Source organism: Leptonychotes weddellii, chromosome 3 (genome assembly GCF_054177405.1).
Source record: "Leptonychotes weddellii isolate Sample4059 chromosome 3, ASM5417740v2, whole genome shotgun sequence".
Taxonomy (NCBI): domain Eukaryota; kingdom Metazoa; phylum Chordata; class Mammalia; order Carnivora; family Phocidae; genus Leptonychotes; species Leptonychotes weddellii.
Window position 1 is genome coordinate 102,916,716 of NC_138371.1, and position 20,524 is coordinate 102,937,239.

The following is a 20,524-nucleotide window of genomic DNA, read 5'->3' on the forward strand; positions in this document are numbered from 1 at the left end:
CATTGTGTCATCATCATCATTCAGTTTATCAGTGGTCTATTGAGAGAAATTTAAGGTGTTTCAGTCATTTTACTTTTCAATAAATATCCTGTTTTGTTCTTCAAAATGTGATGATATGTCTATAGGAAGGATGCCTAGAAGTGGAATTGCTTTGTTAAAGAAGTATTTTTTTGAGTTGCCCTCCATAGAAGTTGTACCAATTTACACTGCTTTATAGTATGAGACTCTTTCTGTATTATTAATCCTTTTTTTCTTAAGTTTTTATTTAAATTCTAGTTGGTTAATGCACAGTGTAATATTAGTTTCAGGTGTACAGTATAGTGACTCAGCACTACCATACAACTCCTGGTGCTTATCACAAGTGTACTTCTTAATTCACATCACCTATTTAACCCATCCCTCCCCTCTGGTAACCATCAGTTCTCTATAGTTAAGAGTCTGTTTCTTGGTTTGCCTCTTTTTTTTTTTTTTTAATTATTTTTTTATTTTTTTAAATTTTTAAAATTTTTTTTTTAGGTTTGCCTCTTTTTATTCTTTCCCTTTGTTCATTTGTTTTGTTTCTTAAATTCATATATGAGAGAAATCATACGGTATTTCTCTTTCTCTGACTTATGTTGCTTAGCATAATACACTATCTTCATCCACGTTGTTGCAAATGGCAAGATTTCATTCCTTTTCATGGCTGAGTGTGTGGATGTGTGCATGCATACATATATATACCACATCTTCTTTATCCATTCATCAGTTGATGGACACGGGCTGTTTCCATAATTTGGCTATTGTAGATAATGTTGCTATGTAAACATTGGGGTACACATATGCCTTTGAATTAGTATTTTTGTATTTGGGTAAATACCTAGTGCGATTGCTGGATTGTAGGGTGGTTCTATTTTTAACTTTTTGAGGAACCTTTTGATCTTTGTCAGTGTAAGCAAAAAGTGGTGTCCCTTTAGAATTTAAATTTACGTTTCTTCTAAATATTTCATATATTTAAGAGCCATTTGTATTTCTTTTCTAGTGAACTATGTTCTTTTTTTATTTGCCCTTTATTTTCTTTGGTTGTTGGTTTATCTTATTGACTATAAGACCTCTTTGTCTTGATTCCCGCCCCCCCCCCCCCCGGATGTGTATTGCATATATTTTCTTCGTAGTTCATCATTGTGTTTATTTCTGGTATTTTTTCTCCCATATAGATGTCTGGTAAAATACACTGACGTAAACTTTTCTATTTTTTTCTATTTTTAAGTGTACAGTTCATTGGCATTAAGTATATTCACACATGTTTTTAAAAAATCACCATTATCTATCTCTAGAACTTTTTCATCATCCAAACAGGAAGTCTATATAGTATTAAACAATAGTGCCCAGTACCCCTTCCCCCCAGCTCCTCGTGACTTCTGTTCTACCTTTGTCTCTTATATTCTAGGTACCTCAAATAAGTAGAACCAGAAAATTTTTGCCCTTTTGTGTCTGAATTAGTTCACTTATCATAATGTTTTCAAGGTTTTCTTTTTCTTTTCTTTTTTTTTTTATAAAGATTTTATTTATTTATTTGAGACAGAGAGAATGAGAGAGAGAGAGCACATGAGAGGGGGGAGGGTCAGAGGGAGAAGCAGACTCCCCGCTGAGCAGGGAGCCCGATGCGGGACTCGATCCTGCGACTACAGGATCATGACCTGAGCCGAAGGCAGTCGCTTAACCAACTGAGCCACCCAGGCGCCCCAATGTTTTCAAGGTTTTCTATGTTGTAGTATGTATCAGACTTTTTAGGGATGAATAATAATCCATTGTATTTACATCTTGCTTGTCTCATTAATTTGTTGATAGACTTTTGGGCTGTTTCTCCCTTTTGACCATCGTAAATAATGCTGGTGTGAACATTGGTTCACAGGTATTCACATGAGTCCCATCTTTCATTTCTTTTTAGGTATATTCCAGGAAGTGGAATTGACTGATCATGTGTTAAATTTATGTATAACTTTTTGAGGAACCCCCAAACTGTTTTCCACAGTGGCTGTACCCCATTTTACATGGCTCTGAGCAGCAATGCAGAAGTGTGCAAATTTTTTCTTTCAGAAGTGTTCTAATTTTTGTACATTTTCACCTTCTTATTTTTTTTTAAATATTTTATTTATTTGACAGAGCATAAGCAGTGGGGGAAAGGGTAGAAGAGAAGCAGGCTCCCTCTCAGCAGGGGCTCGATCCCAGGACTCTGGGATCATGACCTGAACTGAAGGCAGAGATGCTTAACTGACTGAGCCACCCAGGTGCCCACCTTGTTATTCTTTATAAAAAAAAAAAATCCATCCTAATTGCTGTGAAGTGGTTGTCATTTTGTTTTTTTTCCTTTTTAAAAAATTTTTAATTGTAAAAATCACATATCATGAAATTTACTATGATAAGCATTTTTAAGTGTATAGCTCAGTGTAGTGTTAAGTATATTCATGTTGTTGTGCAGCAAATCCCCCAGACTTTTTCATCATGAAAAACTGAAACTGTGTACCCATTAAACAATTCCCCATCTACTCCTCTCCTCGGCCCCTGGTAACTGCCCACGTACTTTATGTTTGTGTGAATTGACTTCTTTAAATACTTCATATAAGTGGAATCATACAGTATTTATCTTTTTTCACTTAGTATAATGTCCTCAAGATTCATCTATGTCATAGCATGCAATAGATTTTCCTTTCTTTTTAAGGCCGAATAATATTCCATTGTATGTATATATCACATTTTATTTAATCATTTGCCCATGGACTTTTGGTTGCCACTTCTTGGCTATTTGTGAATAATGCTGCTATGAATGTAAATGTGCAAATATCTCTTGGAAATCCTGCTTTCATTTCTTTTAGATATGTACCCAGAAGTGGGATTGCTGTATCATATGGTAATTTAATTTTTAATTTTTTGAGTAACCTCTGTACTGCTTTCTATATCTGCTGTTTCTAGCCCAACATCAGTGCACAAAGGATCGAGTTTCTTCAACCAACGAATTTCGCCTCAGAAACAATTCTTTTTGTTTGTTTTGATAGTAGCCATCCTTATGGATGTGAGATGATACCTTTTGGTTTTGATTTGTATTTCCCTAACTAATGCTGTTGAGCATCTTTTCTTGTGCTTATCGGTCATTTGTATATTTTCTTTGGGGGTGGGGAAAGTATCTACTTAATTCTTTTGCCCATTTTTAAAATTATTTTTGTTGAGTTGTAGGAATTCTTAATATTTTTTGGATATAAAAATCCCTTATCAGATATGTGATTTGCAAATATTTGTGTTTTGTTTTTATTCTCTAGGTGGTGTTTTTTGCACAGAAGTTCTAAATTTTTTTTCACTTTACTAGTGAATTTTATATTTTTCATATGTTTTCCTGTTATAATTAGTGTCTTAGTTTTAGCTTGAGAACTCTCTTTAACATTCTTTAAGGTCAGGCTAGTGATGATGAACTCCATCAGCTTTTGTTTGTTTGGAAAATTCTTTTTTTTTTTTTAAAGATTTTATTTATTTGAGGTAGAGAGAGTGAGCATGAGCAGGGAGAGGAGCAGAGGGTGAGGGAGAAGCAGACTCCCTGCTGAGCAGGGAGCCTGATGTGGGGCTGGATCCGGGGATTCCGGGATCATGACCTGAGCTGAAGACAGATGCTTTATCCAACTGAGCCACCCACGTGCCCGTTTGGAAAGTTCTTTGTCTCCTTCAATCTTGATGGAATACTTTGCTGGGTCAAGAGTAATCTTGAATGTCAGTGTTCTTCTTTCAGCACAAAAATTTTTAATTTTGATGTCCAATTTATTTAGTTTTTCTTTTACTGCCTATGTTTTTAATGTCTTGTATCCAGGAAATCATTGACAAATCCAAAGTCATGAAGCTTCCCCTCTGTTTTAAGAGTTCTGTAGTTTTAGTTCTTTAAATATAGGTATTTGACCCATTTTGAGTTAATTTTTATATATGGTGTAAGGTAAGGGTTCTATTCTTTCTCTCTCTCTTTTTAAAATAACTGTACTTTATCATTGAATGGTCTTGGCATCCTTGTCAAATCATTAGACCAAATATCTGGAGATTTCTTTCTGGGCTCTCTATTTTATGCCATTGGTCTATATATTTGTCTTTATGTCAGTACCAAGCTGTTGTTTTTTTTAAGATTTTATTTATTTATTTGACAGAGAGAGACACAGCGAGAGAGGGAACACAAGCAGGGGGAGTGGGAGAGGGAGAAGCAGGCTGTGGGGCTCAATTCCAGGACCCTGGGATCATGACCTGAGACGAAGGCAGATGCTTACGACTGAGCCACCCAGGCACCCCAGTACCAAGCTCTTAATGTACTGTAGCTTTATAGTAAGCTTTGAAATCATTCTTGTTCCTTGAGATCCATGTGGATTTTGGGATGACACTGCAAAAAGCATTTGGGTTTTGATAGGGATTATATCAAATCTGTAGATTGCTTCAGGTATAGTATTGTCATCTTAATGTTAATCTTCCAATCCATAAACATAAGACATCTTTCCACTTATTTGTGTCTTTAATTTTAATTTACCATCCCCCCTTAAAAAAAAACAAAGAAAAAAAATTACATCTGCAGAAATGATTATTTTCCTTTTTCTCTTTGGATTCCTCTTATTTCTTGCCTAATTGCTCTGGCCAGAACTTCCTGTAATATGGTGAATTAAAATGATGAAAGTAGGCAGTGGTTCATCGTTCTAATCTTAGAGGAAAAGCATTCCATCTTTTACCATTGTGATGCTAGCTAGCTATTTTTTTTCCATATATGGCCTTTATCATGTTGCAGAAATTTCCTTCTCTTGCTAGTTTATTATTTTTATCATAAAAGCATGTTGTGTTTTGTCAAAATCTTTTTTGCCTCAATTGAGATGATCATGTGTTTTTTTCCCCCCTTCTGACTATAAATATGATATATTATTTTGATTTTCTTAAGTTGAATTACCCTTGCATTCTGGGATAAATCCCACATAGCCATGATATATAATCTTTTTAATATGCTCCCAGTTTTGATTTGCTATTTTGTTGAGGAGTTTTACATTTATATTCATAAGGAATGTTGGCCTGTAGTTTTCTTGTAATGTCTTTGTCTGGATTTGGTATCAGAGTAATGCTGGCCTTGTAGAATGAATTTGGAGGTGTTCTCCCCTTCAATTTTTTGGGACCAGTTTGAGAAGGATCAATGTTAATTCTTCAGATGTTTGGTAGAATTTATCAGTGAAGCTATCTGTTCCTGGACATTTCTTTGTTGGGAGACTTTTGATTTAATTTTATTTTATGTAATCTCTACACCCAGTGTGGGGCTCAAACATACAGCCCCAAGATTTGCATACTCTACTGACTGAGTCAGCCAGTCACCCCTAGATTTTATATTCTTTCTTGATTTAGTTTTGGTACTTGTGTATATCTAGGAATTTGTCCATTTTATCTTGGTTATCTGATTTATTGGCATACAATTGTTCATTGTGCTCTTTTATAATTCTGTTTCTGTAAAATCAGTAGTGAGGTCTTATTTTTCATTTCTGATTTTAATAATTTGAGATTTTCTTTTGTTTCTTAGTTAATCTAGCTAAAGATTTGGTAATTTTTTTCAAAGAACTATCTTTTTGTTTTGATGATTTCTCTCTTTTTTTCCCTCTGTTTGATCTGTGCACTAATCTTTATTTCATCCTTTCTGCCAGGCTTGGGTTTAGATTGCTCTTCTTTTTCTGGCTTCTTAAGGTATAAAGTTTATTGATTTCAGATATTTTATTTATTTATTCATTTATTTTTAAAGAGTTTATTTGAGGGAGAGAGAGCAAGAGAGAGCACAATCAGGGTGAAGGGCAGAGGGAGAAGCAGACTCTGCTGAGGAGGGAGCCTGATGCAGGGCTCAGTCCCTGGACTCCGGGATCATGACCTGAGTTGAAGGCAGATGCTTAACCGACTGAGCCACCCAGGTGCTCTGATTTCAGATATTTTTAAATGTAGGTGTTAATAGTTGTAAATTTGCTGCTGAACACTGTTGTCACTGCACCCCATGTTTTGATATGTTGTGTTTGTGTTTTCTTTGGTTTCAAAGTGTTTTTTTCATTTCCCTGTGATTTCTTCTTTGACCCATTGATTGTTGAAATGTGTTAATTTCTAACTATTTCTGATTTTCCACTTTTGCTTCTATTTTTATTTTTGGCATTTTTTATTTCATATATTTTGTGCACTCTTGTTGTGTAGATGTATATATATTTATGTCTTCCTGATGGGTTGAATCTTTTACAGTATATAGGGGCTTCCTGTGTCTCATAACCTTTTTTGACTTCATGTTTATTTTGTCTAATATTAGTATATCTATTCTCTTCTCTGGTTACTATTTGCGTGGAGTGTCTTTTCTATTCATCTACTTTCAGTCTGTGTCTTTGTATCTGAAGTGAGTCTTTTCTACAGCATATACATAGATCTTTTTTTTTTTTCTAACCTCCCAATCTTTTAATGTAATTTAATCTATTTACATTTAAAATAATTATGAATAAGGAAGGATTCACCTCTGCCATTTTGCTATTTGTTTTCTGTATGTCTTATATGTCTTCGCCCCCCATGCCATTTCTTCTTTACTGCCTTCTTTTGTGTTTGATTAACTTTATTCTAGTGTACCATTTGATTCCCTTTACTGTATATAGTTTAAAATGTTTTTCTCAGTGGTTATCTTAAAGATTAAAATCATCTTGGGGCGCCTGGGTGGCTCAGATGGTTAGGTGTCTGCCTTTGGCTCAGGTCATATCTCAGGGTCCTGGGATCGAGCCCCGCGTCAGGCTCCCTGCTCACTGGGAAGCCTGCTTCTCTCTCTCCCTCTACTACTCCTCCCTGCTTGTACTCTCTCATTCTCTCTGTCGAATAAATAAATAAAATCTTTAAAAAAAAAAAAAGATTAAAATCATCTTAAATTTACAATTTACTGGAAATAGTACCAACTTAGTTTCAGCAGTATGCACTCTCCTGTTATATATTTCTGTTCTCCCCCTTATTTTTCTCAGATTATTATCTTAATATGTGTATTTATTAACAAATACTGATAATTGTTGTTTTATCTATTTGTCTTGTAAATCATAGGAAAAAAGTAATTATAAACTAAAAGTACAGTAATACTGTCTTTCTGTTGATTTATATAGGTAATTTCACTTAAGTTCTTCATTTCTTACAGCTTCAATTTATTTAATATGTTTTTATTATTGCCCGAAGGATAGCATTTCATGCAGGTATGAACTCCCTCTGCTTTTGTCTATCTAGAAATGTCTTAGTTTCTCCTTAATTTTGGAGGAATTTTTTGCTGGATATAGAATTCTTAGTTGACATTTTTTTTTTAAGATTTTATTTATTTGACAGAGACAGCGAGAGAGGGAACACAAGCAGCAGGCAGAGGGAGGAGAAGCAGGCTTCCCAGGGAGCCCGACGTGGGGCTCAATCCCAGAACCCTGGGATCATGACCTAAGCCGAAGGCGGATGCTTAACGACTGAGCCACACATGCGCCCCTTAGTTGACATTTTTTTGTTGTTGATTACTTTAAATGTCATCCCACTAGCTTCTGGCTTCCATGGTTTCTAATGAGAAATAAGCTGATAATCTAAATATTATTATTGGTGATGAATATTATTATACATGATGACTTCTCTCTTAAAATTCTCTATCTTTGTTGGCCATTATGTGTCTTGTGGGTGTCTTTGAGTTTATCTGGCTTGGAATTTGTTGAGCTTGTTGGATGTGTATTGTATTTAGGAGTTTTCAGTCATTATTTCTTCAAATATTTATTCCTGTTCCTTTTGTTCTCTTTATGATACATATATGTTGGTATGTTTGGTAATGTTTTGTAGATCCTTCTGGCTCTCTTCATTTTTCCTCCCTTTTTTTCCTGTTCCTCAGATAGGATAATTTCAATTTTTCTTCCTTCCAGTTTACTGATTCTTCTACCTGTCCAAATCTGCTGTTGATATCTCTAGTGAATTTTTCACTTGTTACTGTATTTTTCATCTCCAGAATTTTTGTTTACTTGTTTATAATTTGTGTCTGTTGGTATTTTCATTTTGATTATGCCTTGTTTTCTGATTTCTTTTAGTTCTGTCAGTGCTTTCCTTTAGCTCACTGAGCATATTTAAGATAGTTGATTTAATGTCTTGACTAGTTATTCCAAAATTTGGGATTTCTCAGGAATAGTTTCTGTCAAATTCTTTTATTTCTGTGAATAGGACTTTTCTGTTTCTTTGTACGTTTTGAAGATCTGTTCCATTATTCCTAGTGAGCTATTGACCTGACAAAAATTTCTTTAAATGTTTGTGTGAAAAACAATGAAATAAAGTGTCATGTCTCATTAAATCTGATAGACGATGCTGGGAAAGCTGTTATTGTCCAGAGGGCTGAAACCAAGAGAAGCATCTTCTTCAGACCACCCCAAACACAGTTCCATAGTTTTTAGACCTTCCTCACTGCCAGTCCTCTGACCAGCCAGACTTTCCAGGAATGCAGGATGCTATCCCCATAGCCAAGTTGGGGTAAGGAATGGCGGATGATTGCTGGTTCATACATTCTGCTCACTTATGAATGATCAGCAACTTCTTCCTGAAGCACTCCCCTGGTTGATATGAGTGTTCATTGGGGTTCCAGGGATCTAAAGTAGTTGGTGCCAATCACTCTGTCCAGCTCAATGGTTACTTGTGTAGAGGGACCCATATCTAGAACTTTCCACTCTGCCATCTTGTTGATACCTGTCTTGATTTATTTTTCGTATCATACTTAAAAGGACCAGTTGCCTTGTTCTTCTGAAAATTTTGTGCTGATCAGGATACTTTTTGCCTTAGGACAAATGAATTGTTAACTACAAGTTTAATTCCATTTGTAATCTAGTCATTTAAAAACTTTCTTTAGGAGGTGTTTAGAGTTTTACCTTTTTGAGGTCTTCTAAGTGAGTCACAATGAATCCATGCTCTTCTGTTTTCCCTCTTCTAATATTTCTGATGCTGTTGAATTCTCCCCTGTTCCACTTGTCTTTGTAGGTTTGTCTTTTTTTTTAATCTCTGTATTTAGTTGGTTGTTGGATGGAAGGAAAGTTTTGTATCTGTCTACAATTGGCCATCCAATTAATTTTTTTTAGAGATTTATTTATTTATTTTAGAGAGAGAGGGAGAGAGAGAGTGAGCATGTGAGCAGGGGGTGGGGCAGAGGGAGAGAAGCAGACTCCCCACTGAGTGCGGAGCCTGACCCTGGGCTTGATCTAATGACCCTAAGATCATGACCTGAGTCAAAAGAGTTGAAAGCTCAACCAACCAACTGAGCCACCCAGGAGCACCCCCATCCAATTAATTTAATATTCTGTGCATTAATTTTGTATCCAGTGCTTGATTAAATTATCTCACTGCAATAGTTTTTCATGTAAATATTTTTGGTTTTTGAGGTAAAAATTAACCTAATTTACATGTAATGATGATTTTTCTTTCAAAAAATTTTTTTTTCAGATTTATTTATTTGAGAGAGAGTGCACAAGTGGGAGGGGCAGAGGGAGGGGGGAGAGAGGATCTCAGGCAAACTCCCTACTGAGTGTGGAGACTGGTGTGGGGCTCTATCTCATCACCCTGAGATCCTGACCTGAGGCTGAGCAAAAATCAAGAGTTGGACACTTAACCGACTGTGCCACACAGGTGCCTCTCCTTTCAAATTTTTATATCTCCTTTTCTTTTTCATATAATTGCATTGGCTGGTACTTCTGGAAGTGATATATGATAAAAATAAAGAATATCCTTATCTTATTCTTGACTTTAATAATAATGTTTTTAATATTTCACATTAAATTTGGTGATATCCTTTGGTTGGTATTTTATATATGTATTTATACATCCATCTATTCCTATTTTAAAAATATTTATTAGCATGTGCACCCGTGTGCATGCACAAGCAGGGGAAGGGGCAGACGGAGAGAGAGAATCTCAAGCACACTCTGCACTGAGCAGGGAGCCTGACACACTGAGCAGGGAGCCTGACACGGGGCTCAATTTCACCACCTTGAGATCATGACCTGAGCCGAAATCAGGAGTTGGGCACTTAACGGACTAAGCCACCCAGATGCCCTTATTCCTATTTGATTAAGAATTTTTATTCTTTTTTTTTTTTTTTTAAGAATTTATGTATTTATTTGACAGGGAGAGCCAGAAAGCACAAGCAGGGGGAGCAGCAGAGGAAGAGGGAGAAGCAGACTCTCTGTTGGGTGGGGCTCGATCCCAGGACCCTTGGATCATGACCTGAGCTGAAGGCAGACACTTAATTGACTGAGCCACCCCAAGAATTTTTATTCTGAAAGTTTAAAATTTGCCAATTTGACTCAGAACTATTGAAAGTACCCATGATTACGTATTGACTAACCTTTGCTGTAGAGAAGAATTCACCTTAGCTTTCTTTTTAACATGGTACCTAGAAAGCTCTTGGATAGGCTTTTATCAGTGAGAAAATGATAATTGTTTTTCTTGAATCATTTTGAAGTGCTTTCTGTTCTGTTCTTCTTCTTTTTTTTTTTAAGATCTTATTTGCCAGAGAGAGTACAAGCAGGGGGAGTGGCAGGCAGAGCAGGCAGAGGGAGAGAGAAGTAGGCTCCCTGCTGAGCAAGGAACCCAATGCAGAACTTGATCCCAGATGCAGGACTTGGTCCCAGGACCCTGGGATCATGACCTGAGCCGAAGGCAGATGCTTAACCAACTGAGCCACCCAGGCGTCCCTGAAGTGCTTTCTTTGTGATTTTCTCTGAATGTTCATAAGCTTTTTCAGCAAGTGCTAGTACTTTATTGTTAGGAATGTCAACATTTATATATATATATTTTTAAGATTTTATTTATTTATTTGACAGAGACACAGCGAGAGAGGGAATATAAGCAGGGGGAGCGGGAGAGGGAGAAGCAGACTCCCCACTGAGCAGGGAGCCTGATGCGGGGCTCTATCCCAGGACTCTGGGATCATGACTTGAGCTGAAGGCAGACGCTTAACGACTGAGCCACCCAGGCACCCCAACATTTATATTTTAACTACCACGTTTTCTTTGTTTTTTTTCCCACGAGAACGTTAAGTATTGTATTAATTGATTCTTGTTGAATCAAAATAAAGACCAAATACGACTGTAAAGCATTCATACTTTATGATGAACATCGTAGTTTGTTTGGGCTGCTACACTGAATTACCAAAGACAGCAAACACTTATTTCTCACCATTCTAAAGGCTGGGAAGTCTAAGATCAAGGCTCTGGCAGATTTGGTGTCTGGTGTGGGACAGCTTCCTGGCTCATAGATGGATTGCTGTCTTCTCACTGTGTCCTCACATGGTGGAAGAGGGAAGGGAGCTCTCTGGGGTGTTTTTTATAAAAAGGGCACTAATCCCATTCATGAGGGCTCCACCTTTGTGTCCTAATCACCTCTCAAAGGCCCTGCCTCCTAATACCATCTTAACATATAAATTTGGGGGGACCACATTCAGTCTGTGACATTGATGGAATATCAATGGAATATCAATATTAGAAACTTACTGAAATCTTGGGGTAAAGGCAGAAATTCCCTGGTAATTGTTTATGAGTGAACAGTGTGCTAATTGATTTTCACATCTGGTTATCTTTTTGAATTCTAAGAAAAATTCTAAGAACTATTTTTATACCATTTACTCTAGGGAAAATTGAGGCTCAGAGAAGTAAAGGAATTTGCTCAGTGTAAAATAGTTAATTAGAATGGATGATGCAGAAAAGTGGCTAAATGGAATAGATTTTACCTATATAATGGTAGAAGTGGTCAACTTTTAATCACATTTAATTAGGTCAACTTGTAGTCACATAAACGGAGTAAATTGAGTGTTTGGTGATTGAAACATATTCTCAGTGACATATAGAAGTGGCCAAATATATTTATAGTATAGGATTTGAAAACAGTTGTTATAGTTGAGTAGTTACTCTGTTTTCAGAAGTGGATTACTGCAGAGAGCTAACTGGTAAAGAAAGTTCTATTCTGAGCTGCAGTGTTTTCTTCTGATTGATACCTACACTGCCATCAGAGGGTATTATGAAGTCAGTTCTAGCTTTTCTGTTTTAGAAATTGTCTTGTTTTAGGTGTGCTAAAACCATAGAAAGGATCCAGAGAACTCATGCATTAAAAGCCTATGCATTTCATAACATCTGTATATTTATGCCTTCCTTATTCCTCTGAAAATTGCTGTGTTGATGAGGGTACTTCCTACTTTGTGGCACATGAATATTAACTTCAAGTTCAACTTCATTTCTTCCATTTGATACTTGTGTAGTTTGAATATTGATTTGGTTATTTTATTGAATTTTTTATTAAATAAGAGCTGTGCTATATTATTTTATTGTTCAATACTTAATTACATATCAATATGAATATTCAAAACCTAATATCCAACTTGCTAGCTGTGGTCGTGGGCAGCTTAGCTTTGAAGATTATTATTATTATTTTTAAAAAAAACTTTAGGCCCAATGTGGGGCTTGAACTCACCACCCTGAGATGAAGAGTCCCATGCTCTACCGACTGAGCCAGCCAGGCACCCCTTGTTTTCAAATCCGTATAGAGAAGGCAATAGTGATTTCTTTCATGGATTTGCTTTAATGTTTAACTCATATGAATATTCGACTCATAACAAGCATCAGACAAATGTTAAAATATTAGTGGATGGATACACTTATTTTTTAAAACGAATTTATTTGAGTTATGAAAATTTTGAATCACTGTTATTCAGCATATTTCAATTTTTAATACTTTCTGTAGTGGTAATGTTAAATTTTTTTTTTTTTATGTTTACTTAAAATTTTGTGAAGGCCTTATATGAGGGTTTCCCCTAGCATATGTTACTGTTTTACCCTGAAGAAGTCTTCCTTAGTGAGGAGCTGTTTCAGAGTAATGGTGTATATGTTTTATTTTATTTTTTTTTAACATTTATTTATTTTAGGGAGAGGGAGAGAGAGAGAGCACACACAAGTGGGTGGAGGGGCAGAGGGGGAGAGAGAGAGAGGGAGAAATGCAGACTTCCTGCTGAGTGCGGAACCCGACTGGGGGCTCCATCCCACAACCCTGAGATCATGAACTGAGTGGAAATCAAGAGTCGGGTGCTTAACCAGCTGAGCCACCCAGGCTCAAAAATTTTAATTTTTGAAAATATTTAAATGTCTTAGAGTATGGAATGGCAATTTGTAGATCTTTGAGTAAGTCAAATCAAGCCACCCCTTAAACTTTTAAATAGAATTTGTTTTCTTTAAAGCAGATATAAATGTATCTTCTGCCATTTCCCAGTATCAACAAGTCTTCCATACTGACAGAGACACAGTTCTTGCTCTTAATGATTTGGAGACTGGTTTTGGAACTGAGCAGTTTTACTGTGTCTGAGATACGGTTTTATTATAGAAAAGTTAACATCTCTCTTATTTAACTCAAGGTTTTGTCACAGTTAAGTGAAAATACAATAAGGCTTTTCCTATAAAATACTATTTGTTATTGAAAATATTTCATTTTCATTACTGTGTTGATTGAAACTAAACTTGGTTTGAGTAGGATGCTTAAGGTCAGAGAATAGCACATTATATATAAAATAAGGGACTAGATTGTATGCCTTGACAATTAAATAATCATGTTACTTAAAAATAACTCTGGTAGTCAAAATGAACATGCGGGTTTTTGCCTTCTGGCCCTTCCACAAATATTTGGGACAGCTGAGTGTATACTCTGTGCCTAGGCACTCTTTTAGGTTCTAGACATTCAGTGAGAAGAGCAAATTAGTTATGGTCTATCCAGTGTTTTCATAATGTAGTTGTTATACCCCTATTTAATGTCTGTGAAAAGTGCTTATTCTGTATCCCTTTTGTTTCTGGAGATTGATAATCCCTTCCTCTTTAATGCTTTATCAACTTTATATTGTTTTCTGTTGTTGACTCCTGTTTTTCCCATTATTCATTCAGGTGCTTAGCTGCCTGAAATTCGTTTTAGATTAATGTTAAATCTAAAGTGCAACTTGTTGGGGCACCTGGGTGGCTCAGTCGTTAAATGTCTGCCTTGGCTCAGGTCATGATCCCAGGGTCCTGGGATCGAGCCCTGCATCGGGCTCCCTGCTCAGCAGGAAGCCTGCTTCTCCCTCTCCCACTCCCCCTGCTTGTGTTCCCTCTCTTGCTGTGTCTCCCTGTCAAATAAATAAATAAAATCTTAAAAAAAAAAAAAAAGTGCAACTTGTTGATCACCTCTCCTACTCAGACTCCCTGCTCCTCCTCGTAAGCTATATATATCAGTATAATGTGATCCTTTCAGAAGTTTTATTTTTTTCATGAATTTACATAAAAATATATGTAGTGTGTGTATCTTTATAGGTTTTTGGAGAATGCATAACATTGTAGTAATAATGTTCTGTGTTCTGTGACTTCCAGTCAACAGTAATCTTATTGATCTTTTCATGTTAGATCTACTTTTTATTTTTTATTTTTTAAAGATTTTATTTATTTATGTGAGAGAGAGAATGAGAGAGAGAGCACACATGAGAGGGGGGAGGGTCAGAGGGAGAAGCAGACTCCCTGCTGAGCAGGGAGCCCGATGTGGGACTTGATCCTGGGATTCCAGGATCATGACCTGAGCCGAAGGCAGTCGCCCAACCAACTGAGCCACCCAGGCGCCTGAGATCTACTTTTTAAAAATCACTAATCTGTTCACTTTTTTCCATCTCCTATCATCACCTTTGTTTCAGGTACTACTATCTCTCACTTCGATCAGTGGCCATCTAGTTGGTTTCTTTGCTTCTAGTCCTGCCTTTTTATAATCTATTTCCCAAATAGCAGCCCAAACAATGTATTAAAAATGTAAGCAACATGTTAACCTTTTAGTGAAAACACTACAATGATTCCTGTTACAGTAAAATCCAAACTTGGCATTTAGAATTCATGATTGCTAATTTCAGGGATGTTTACTTGTTTTGTTTACTGATTTTTTTTTTTTCCTCTCAGGTGTCCAAATGAGTGTCTTGTACATACTAGGTTAGGTGCTTCATAAATCTTCGTTGAATGCAGTTAATGAACTAACTTGTTGGCCTTGGGGGGTTTTTCTGTGCAAGTTTTTATATCCCCTACAGTTCTTCCCTACCAACTTGTTCAGCCACATTGGTCTTTATTCTCTTGCTTGAATTCACCAACTTCATTACCTCAGGCTTTTGCAGGATGCCCTTCCTACAATTTTCCCAAAATTGGATCTTTCTTGTCATTCCAGATTTCAGTATAAGTATCACCTGCTCAAAGAGGTCTTCTCTGATCAATCTATTACCACTTTGTTTTTAAAAACTTTAATTTTTGCTTTAAAATCAAGTGAGAAACTATGTTCAGAAATTAAAATACAACAAAATATACAATGAACAATTTCTCCATCCCTGTCACCTATCTGCCAAAGTTATATTTATGTATATTAGTATCATCTTCATTGTCCCAGACACTCCTTATAGCAAAATGAGCAAATAGCAATATATATGAAGTAGTCAATGTTCTTAAACCAGCCTTTTTTTTTGTTTTTATTTTTTTAAACTGGGCTAAGTGGTTTTATTAGAGAAAGAGGATTACAAAGGATTTACGAGTTGGTGTTGGGGCTCTTAAACCAGTCTTTAACTTGTACAACCACTGTATCCTCACCTTCTCAGATGACTTACTCTGTGAAAATTAGGCTACCATGTATTAACCACTTCAGATTCCCATCCACTCCATCTACAGAGTAACCTGCAATCAGTCTCTACCCACCCTTCCTTTCCCCCCTTTTATTTTTTTTCTTTTTCTCCCCCCCCCCCTTTTTTTTCTAATTCTCTGATTCATGTTCAGGATTAGTTCTACTACCACCTGTGTCCATGACCTCATCCTCTCCATCTGCTCAAGAACTTATTTTCTTTTCTGGCTCTTCACTGTTAACTCTCTGCTGTCTTTTTGGCTTCAGCACAGCCCTGCTTATATATCAGATGCTCAGAAAATATTGGTTGAATATAGCAGAGTAATGAAGAGCTTGGACTATTGAATTATAAAGACCCGGGCATGCATTCTAGCTATGTGACTTGGGCAGGTTAGTTAGCATCTCTAAACCGTAATTTCTTATTCATTAAAATGGGACAAAAATTATAGCTATATCAAGAGTTGTTTTGAAAATGTAACCAAGAAGTGGGATGTATAAATTTCCTGTAGCCATTGTAACAGATTACCGTAAATTTGGTGGATTAAAACAACAGAAACTTTTTTCTCTAATGATTCTGGAGGTTTTAAGTTGGAAATCAGTGCCACAGGGCTCAAATCAAGGTGTCAGCAGGGCCATCCTTCCTCTGGAGGCCCTAGGAGAGAATCCATTCCTTGCCTCTCTACATTCTGGTGACTGCCAGTATTCCTTGGTTGGGTTACTTCAGTCTCCGATCTCCAATATGTCTCTGTGGTCACATTGCCTTCTCTTACGCCTGCAATCTCCTTCCACCTCCCTTTGCAAGCTTGTGCATTTAGGGTCCACCCAACTAATCTGTTTTTAAATCCTCAATCTTAATCATATCTGCAAAGACCCTTTTCCCATATAAGGTAACCTTTACAGGTTCCAGGGATTAGGATCTGATATCTTTGGGAGCCATTATTCACCCTGATATGTGGATATAAAGCACGCAGCATTGTTCCTGTCAAATAAAGATTTAAGCTTTCTGGATAGGGTCAAGAAAGATTTCAGATTCTCAGAGGATTTAATTTATAGTTATAAGGGAGCCAGGGAATATGAGAAAAAGGAATTAGAAAAAGATGTAAGGGAAATTAGGGATTAGATTGTATCATTTATTTAATACAGTGGGTAAATGGGATAAAAGTATAGAGAAGGGATTTTTGTTGTCAGATTTTGGTTATTTTCTTGTTCAAATACATATCGAAGGATTTATCTATATTTTCAGTATTAAAATTTATAGCTTAAATAGTGTGGTAGAAAGGAGGTGGTAGAGGTGGAAATATACTGCATATCATTACTGAAAATTGGTTAATTACATTTCTTTTTATATTCAAGAGGTTCACATGTAAACTATGTAAAATGGTTAGTGAATGAGTTCATAGATTGGATACCAAATTTTTCTTTTATTGGATAAGAATTATTGTCATTTAGAATAAAAAGAAAAGTACTTTAAGGTATTTCAGTTAGAAGAGCAAAAGATTATATTGACATTTGTTTTCTTCTTTTTTCCATCTCCTTTACAGGTTTCTTGGCATGGACACAGGTTCAGTGGGAGGATTAGAATTGACTGATCAGACTCCTGTTTTATTAGGGAGTACGGCCATGGCAACTAGTCTCACCAATGTAGGAAATTCATTTAGTGGTCCACCTAATCCTTTAGTTGCTAGATCTAATAAATTTCAAAACTCGTCAGTGGAAGATGATGATGATGTTGTTTTTATCGAACCTGTACAACCTCCCCCACCTTCTGCACCGGTGGTAGCTGATCAAAGAACCATAACATTTACATCATCAAAAAATGAAGAACTACAAGGAAATGATTCCAAAATTCTTCCTTCCTCAAAAGAGTTGGCTTCTCAGAAGGGAAGTGTAAGTGAGACAATTGTCATTGATGATGAAGAGGACATGGAAACAAATCAAGGGCAAGAGAAAAATTCCTCCAATTTTATTGAACGGAGACCTCCTGAGACTAAAAACAGAACCAATGATGTGGATTTCTCCACTTCCAGTTTTTCAAGAAGTAAGGTAAATGCAGGAATGGGTAATAGTGGTATCACCACAGAACCAGACTCTGAAATTCAGATTGCTAATGTTACAACCTTAGAAACAGGTGTAAGCTCTGTGAATGATGGCCAATTAGAAAATACTGACGGGCGAGATATGAACTTAATGATTACACATGTAACATCACTGCAGAATACCAACTTGGGAGATGTCTCTAACGGACTGCAGTCAAGTAATTTTGGTGTTAATATACAAACATACACCCCATCTTTAACTTCACAGACCAAGACTGGAGTAGGACCTTTTAATCCTGGTAGAATGAATGTGGCAGGAGACGTATTTCAGAATGGAGAATCTGCAACTCATCATAATCCTGGTAAGCATTAAGTGATCTACTCCATGTAAAATTGCCTGATTCTTTTTTCACTGTAGTAATTGGTATTACCTTGGTTAGTTTATTCATGTAAGAGAAGTTAATTCCATTGACTTTTAAAAGTTTGAAATTTTAGCTAAGAAGAGATGTAAAACCATGTATTTCTTTGCAGATTATTAGAAAATTAATCCCAGAAATCTATGTCTAAAGGATTGGAATAAATACTCTTCACATTCACTACCACTGGAGTCTAACAGATTGGCATCTTATTTGTCATATACTTAGTTTTTGCTAATATATTTTTAGTATTTAGTAGTAATGTATAAATAGTGAAATAAGATAAGTAGCACACTTAAGGAATAATATAGTATAATAGGTGCATTTAGATTTGTTTTTACTTTACTTTTAAAGTAATTTTGATCGCTTATCTGATTTTAATTTTTTCTTATTAGCATTTTATTCCTTTTTTTAATATTTAAGGTTGGTAAATTTCTCAACTATTTGAACAATTTTTCTTCAGGCAGCTTTGCTTTGTGAAAACATTAAAAAAGAGAAGTTGTAAGAACTCTGGCTTTTGATGACCTTGTCTTTATGTCCCTTTCTCTTTCACCTCTGCCCCCAAACCTTTTTATGTCTGTCTCTCTTATATATCCTTCTTTGTTTTTCTCTCATTTTCTCATCATTTTAGGCTCATTAGCAACCTTATTGGCCTAGAAATTGTGGAGAATAATAAGGAATGACTAAAATATAGTAGTGTAGAATGGTATAAAATGCTAGTCATTTTTCCTTGTTATTTTTTTGGTTATGAGAGTAATGTTTAATTATTGAAGAATTTTTGGAAAATCTATAATTAAAAAATGAGGGAAAAAATTCCCGATAGTATTATTAACTGAAGATTACCACTGTCAGTGCTTTAAGTGACTGTCTTTAAGGTTTTTTCCATTTTATTTTTATTTTGGTTGAAATGCAACTCTGAATAATTTTGCTTCCTGTTTGTTTCCCACTTTACATTATATTTTCTCATACCGTTAACATTTATACACAAAAGTTTTAATGGCTGCACAGTAGATATGGATATACTGTTCCCATATTTGGCAGTTTATACTGTTTCCCATATTTTGCTAATTATAGGTTTATGATGAACATCTTCTCATTTCTTTAGAGTATATTCTTAGAAATGAAGTTACTAGGCCAAAGGATATCACTGTCCCCCTCCTTCCAAAGATTTTTGGTTGAAAAAATGTATTTGGTTTATAGTGATTTTGAAAGAAATAGGTTCCTTATTACTCAATTTGGAAAATTTCTCCTGCCTTCCAAGACCCTTTCCTTCTTTGTGTGTATATATATATTCATAGGTAGGTCTGGATTGGGGGGTGATGTATGTGTGAGTTGGTGTGAGCATTTTAAAGTTGTTGAAATAATACTGTCATATTGCCTTCCAGAAAGGTTTTACCAATTTATACTACCAGCTGTATATATATATAAGTTTCTTTCACTGTAACCTTCTGGCTCACATAAACATTTAAGAAATGATAATGGTCAAATTAATTTCAAAATAGCCATTTTGTCTTTACTGTAATTATAAGTATATTAAAAACATAAGAGTACGAAGAGGAAAATAATTAATCTCACCATTGAGAGTAGTACACTTAATTCTAACCTGAGATCATAGTTTAGGTTCAGTTTTGTAAACTCTTTTCTCCTACCATCCCTTTAAATACCTAACAATACATCTTGATATATTTGATTTTATTCTCTATTTAGCTTAGTTCCAGTTTTTACTATTTAAATAACTCAAGAATATTCTTATGCATGTATCTTAGGATCTTATTTCTTTAGGAATATTGCTGAGTCAAAGGGGCATATCATTGTAAGAATTGTGTTCTTGGGGGGTGCCTGGCTGGCTCAGTTGGTAGAGCATGTGATTCTTGATCTTGGTGTTGTGGGTTCGAGCCCCTGTTGGGTGTAGAGATTATTTAAAAAATATTTAAAAATCAAAAAAAGAATTGTGTTCCTGTTTACTGAAACTTATACAAGGGACTATATGTTACTTATCAGAAAAACTAAACAGATACACCTTTTGCTCCTTTGTTTATGAATTAGCTCTTGTTTTTATTTGCTGCTTTGTAATTGGGAGTTATAAAAATCTTGGCTATTTATACTGGCTCTCAGACTAATTGTGACTTGGGCAAATTAAGCTGTTATCCCTTGGTGTCCTTTGTATAAAATGGAGGGTTTAGATAAAACTTCCTTCCTAAAACTATTTTGATGTTGGAGGATGTGAAAATTTGAAAGTAGGAGAAATATAAGAGCTGAAAAGATTAAGGGTGACATATTATTTATACAGGGTCTCAAACTAAATTTTAAAAAAAGCATGCCATTTTTTCAAAATCAAGTTAATAGATGTTCTTAAGTTTAGTTTCTTTAAGTATATATTCAAATGATAAACCTACAGAA

At 35.7% G+C, this 20,524-nt stretch overlaps 1 protein-coding gene across 4 annotated transcripts in view; it reads left to right on the plus strand.

Moving 5' to 3' along the window:
* The first annotated feature begins 8,273 nt into the window (after positions 1-8,273).
* Positions 8,274-20,524, plus strand: part of ZMYM2 (zinc finger MYM-type containing 2) — an 86,594-nt gene continuing 74,343 nt past the window's right edge. Inside the window, exons 1-3 of one of the 4 annotated variants that reach the window (XM_081815395.1) lie at positions 8,294-8,508; positions 17,214-17,715; positions 17,977-18,070. In XM_081815395.1, the coding sequence (XP_081671521.1) occupies positions 8,477-8,508; positions 17,214-17,715; positions 17,977-18,070 (628 nt within the window). In that variant the 5' untranslated portion in view covers positions 8,294-8,476. Of the gene's footprint in view, positions 8,509-17,213; positions 18,071-20,524 lie in introns of all 4 variants that reach the window. The other 3 variants (XR_014143942.1, XM_081815394.1, XM_081815393.1) reach the window with 3 other exon arrangements.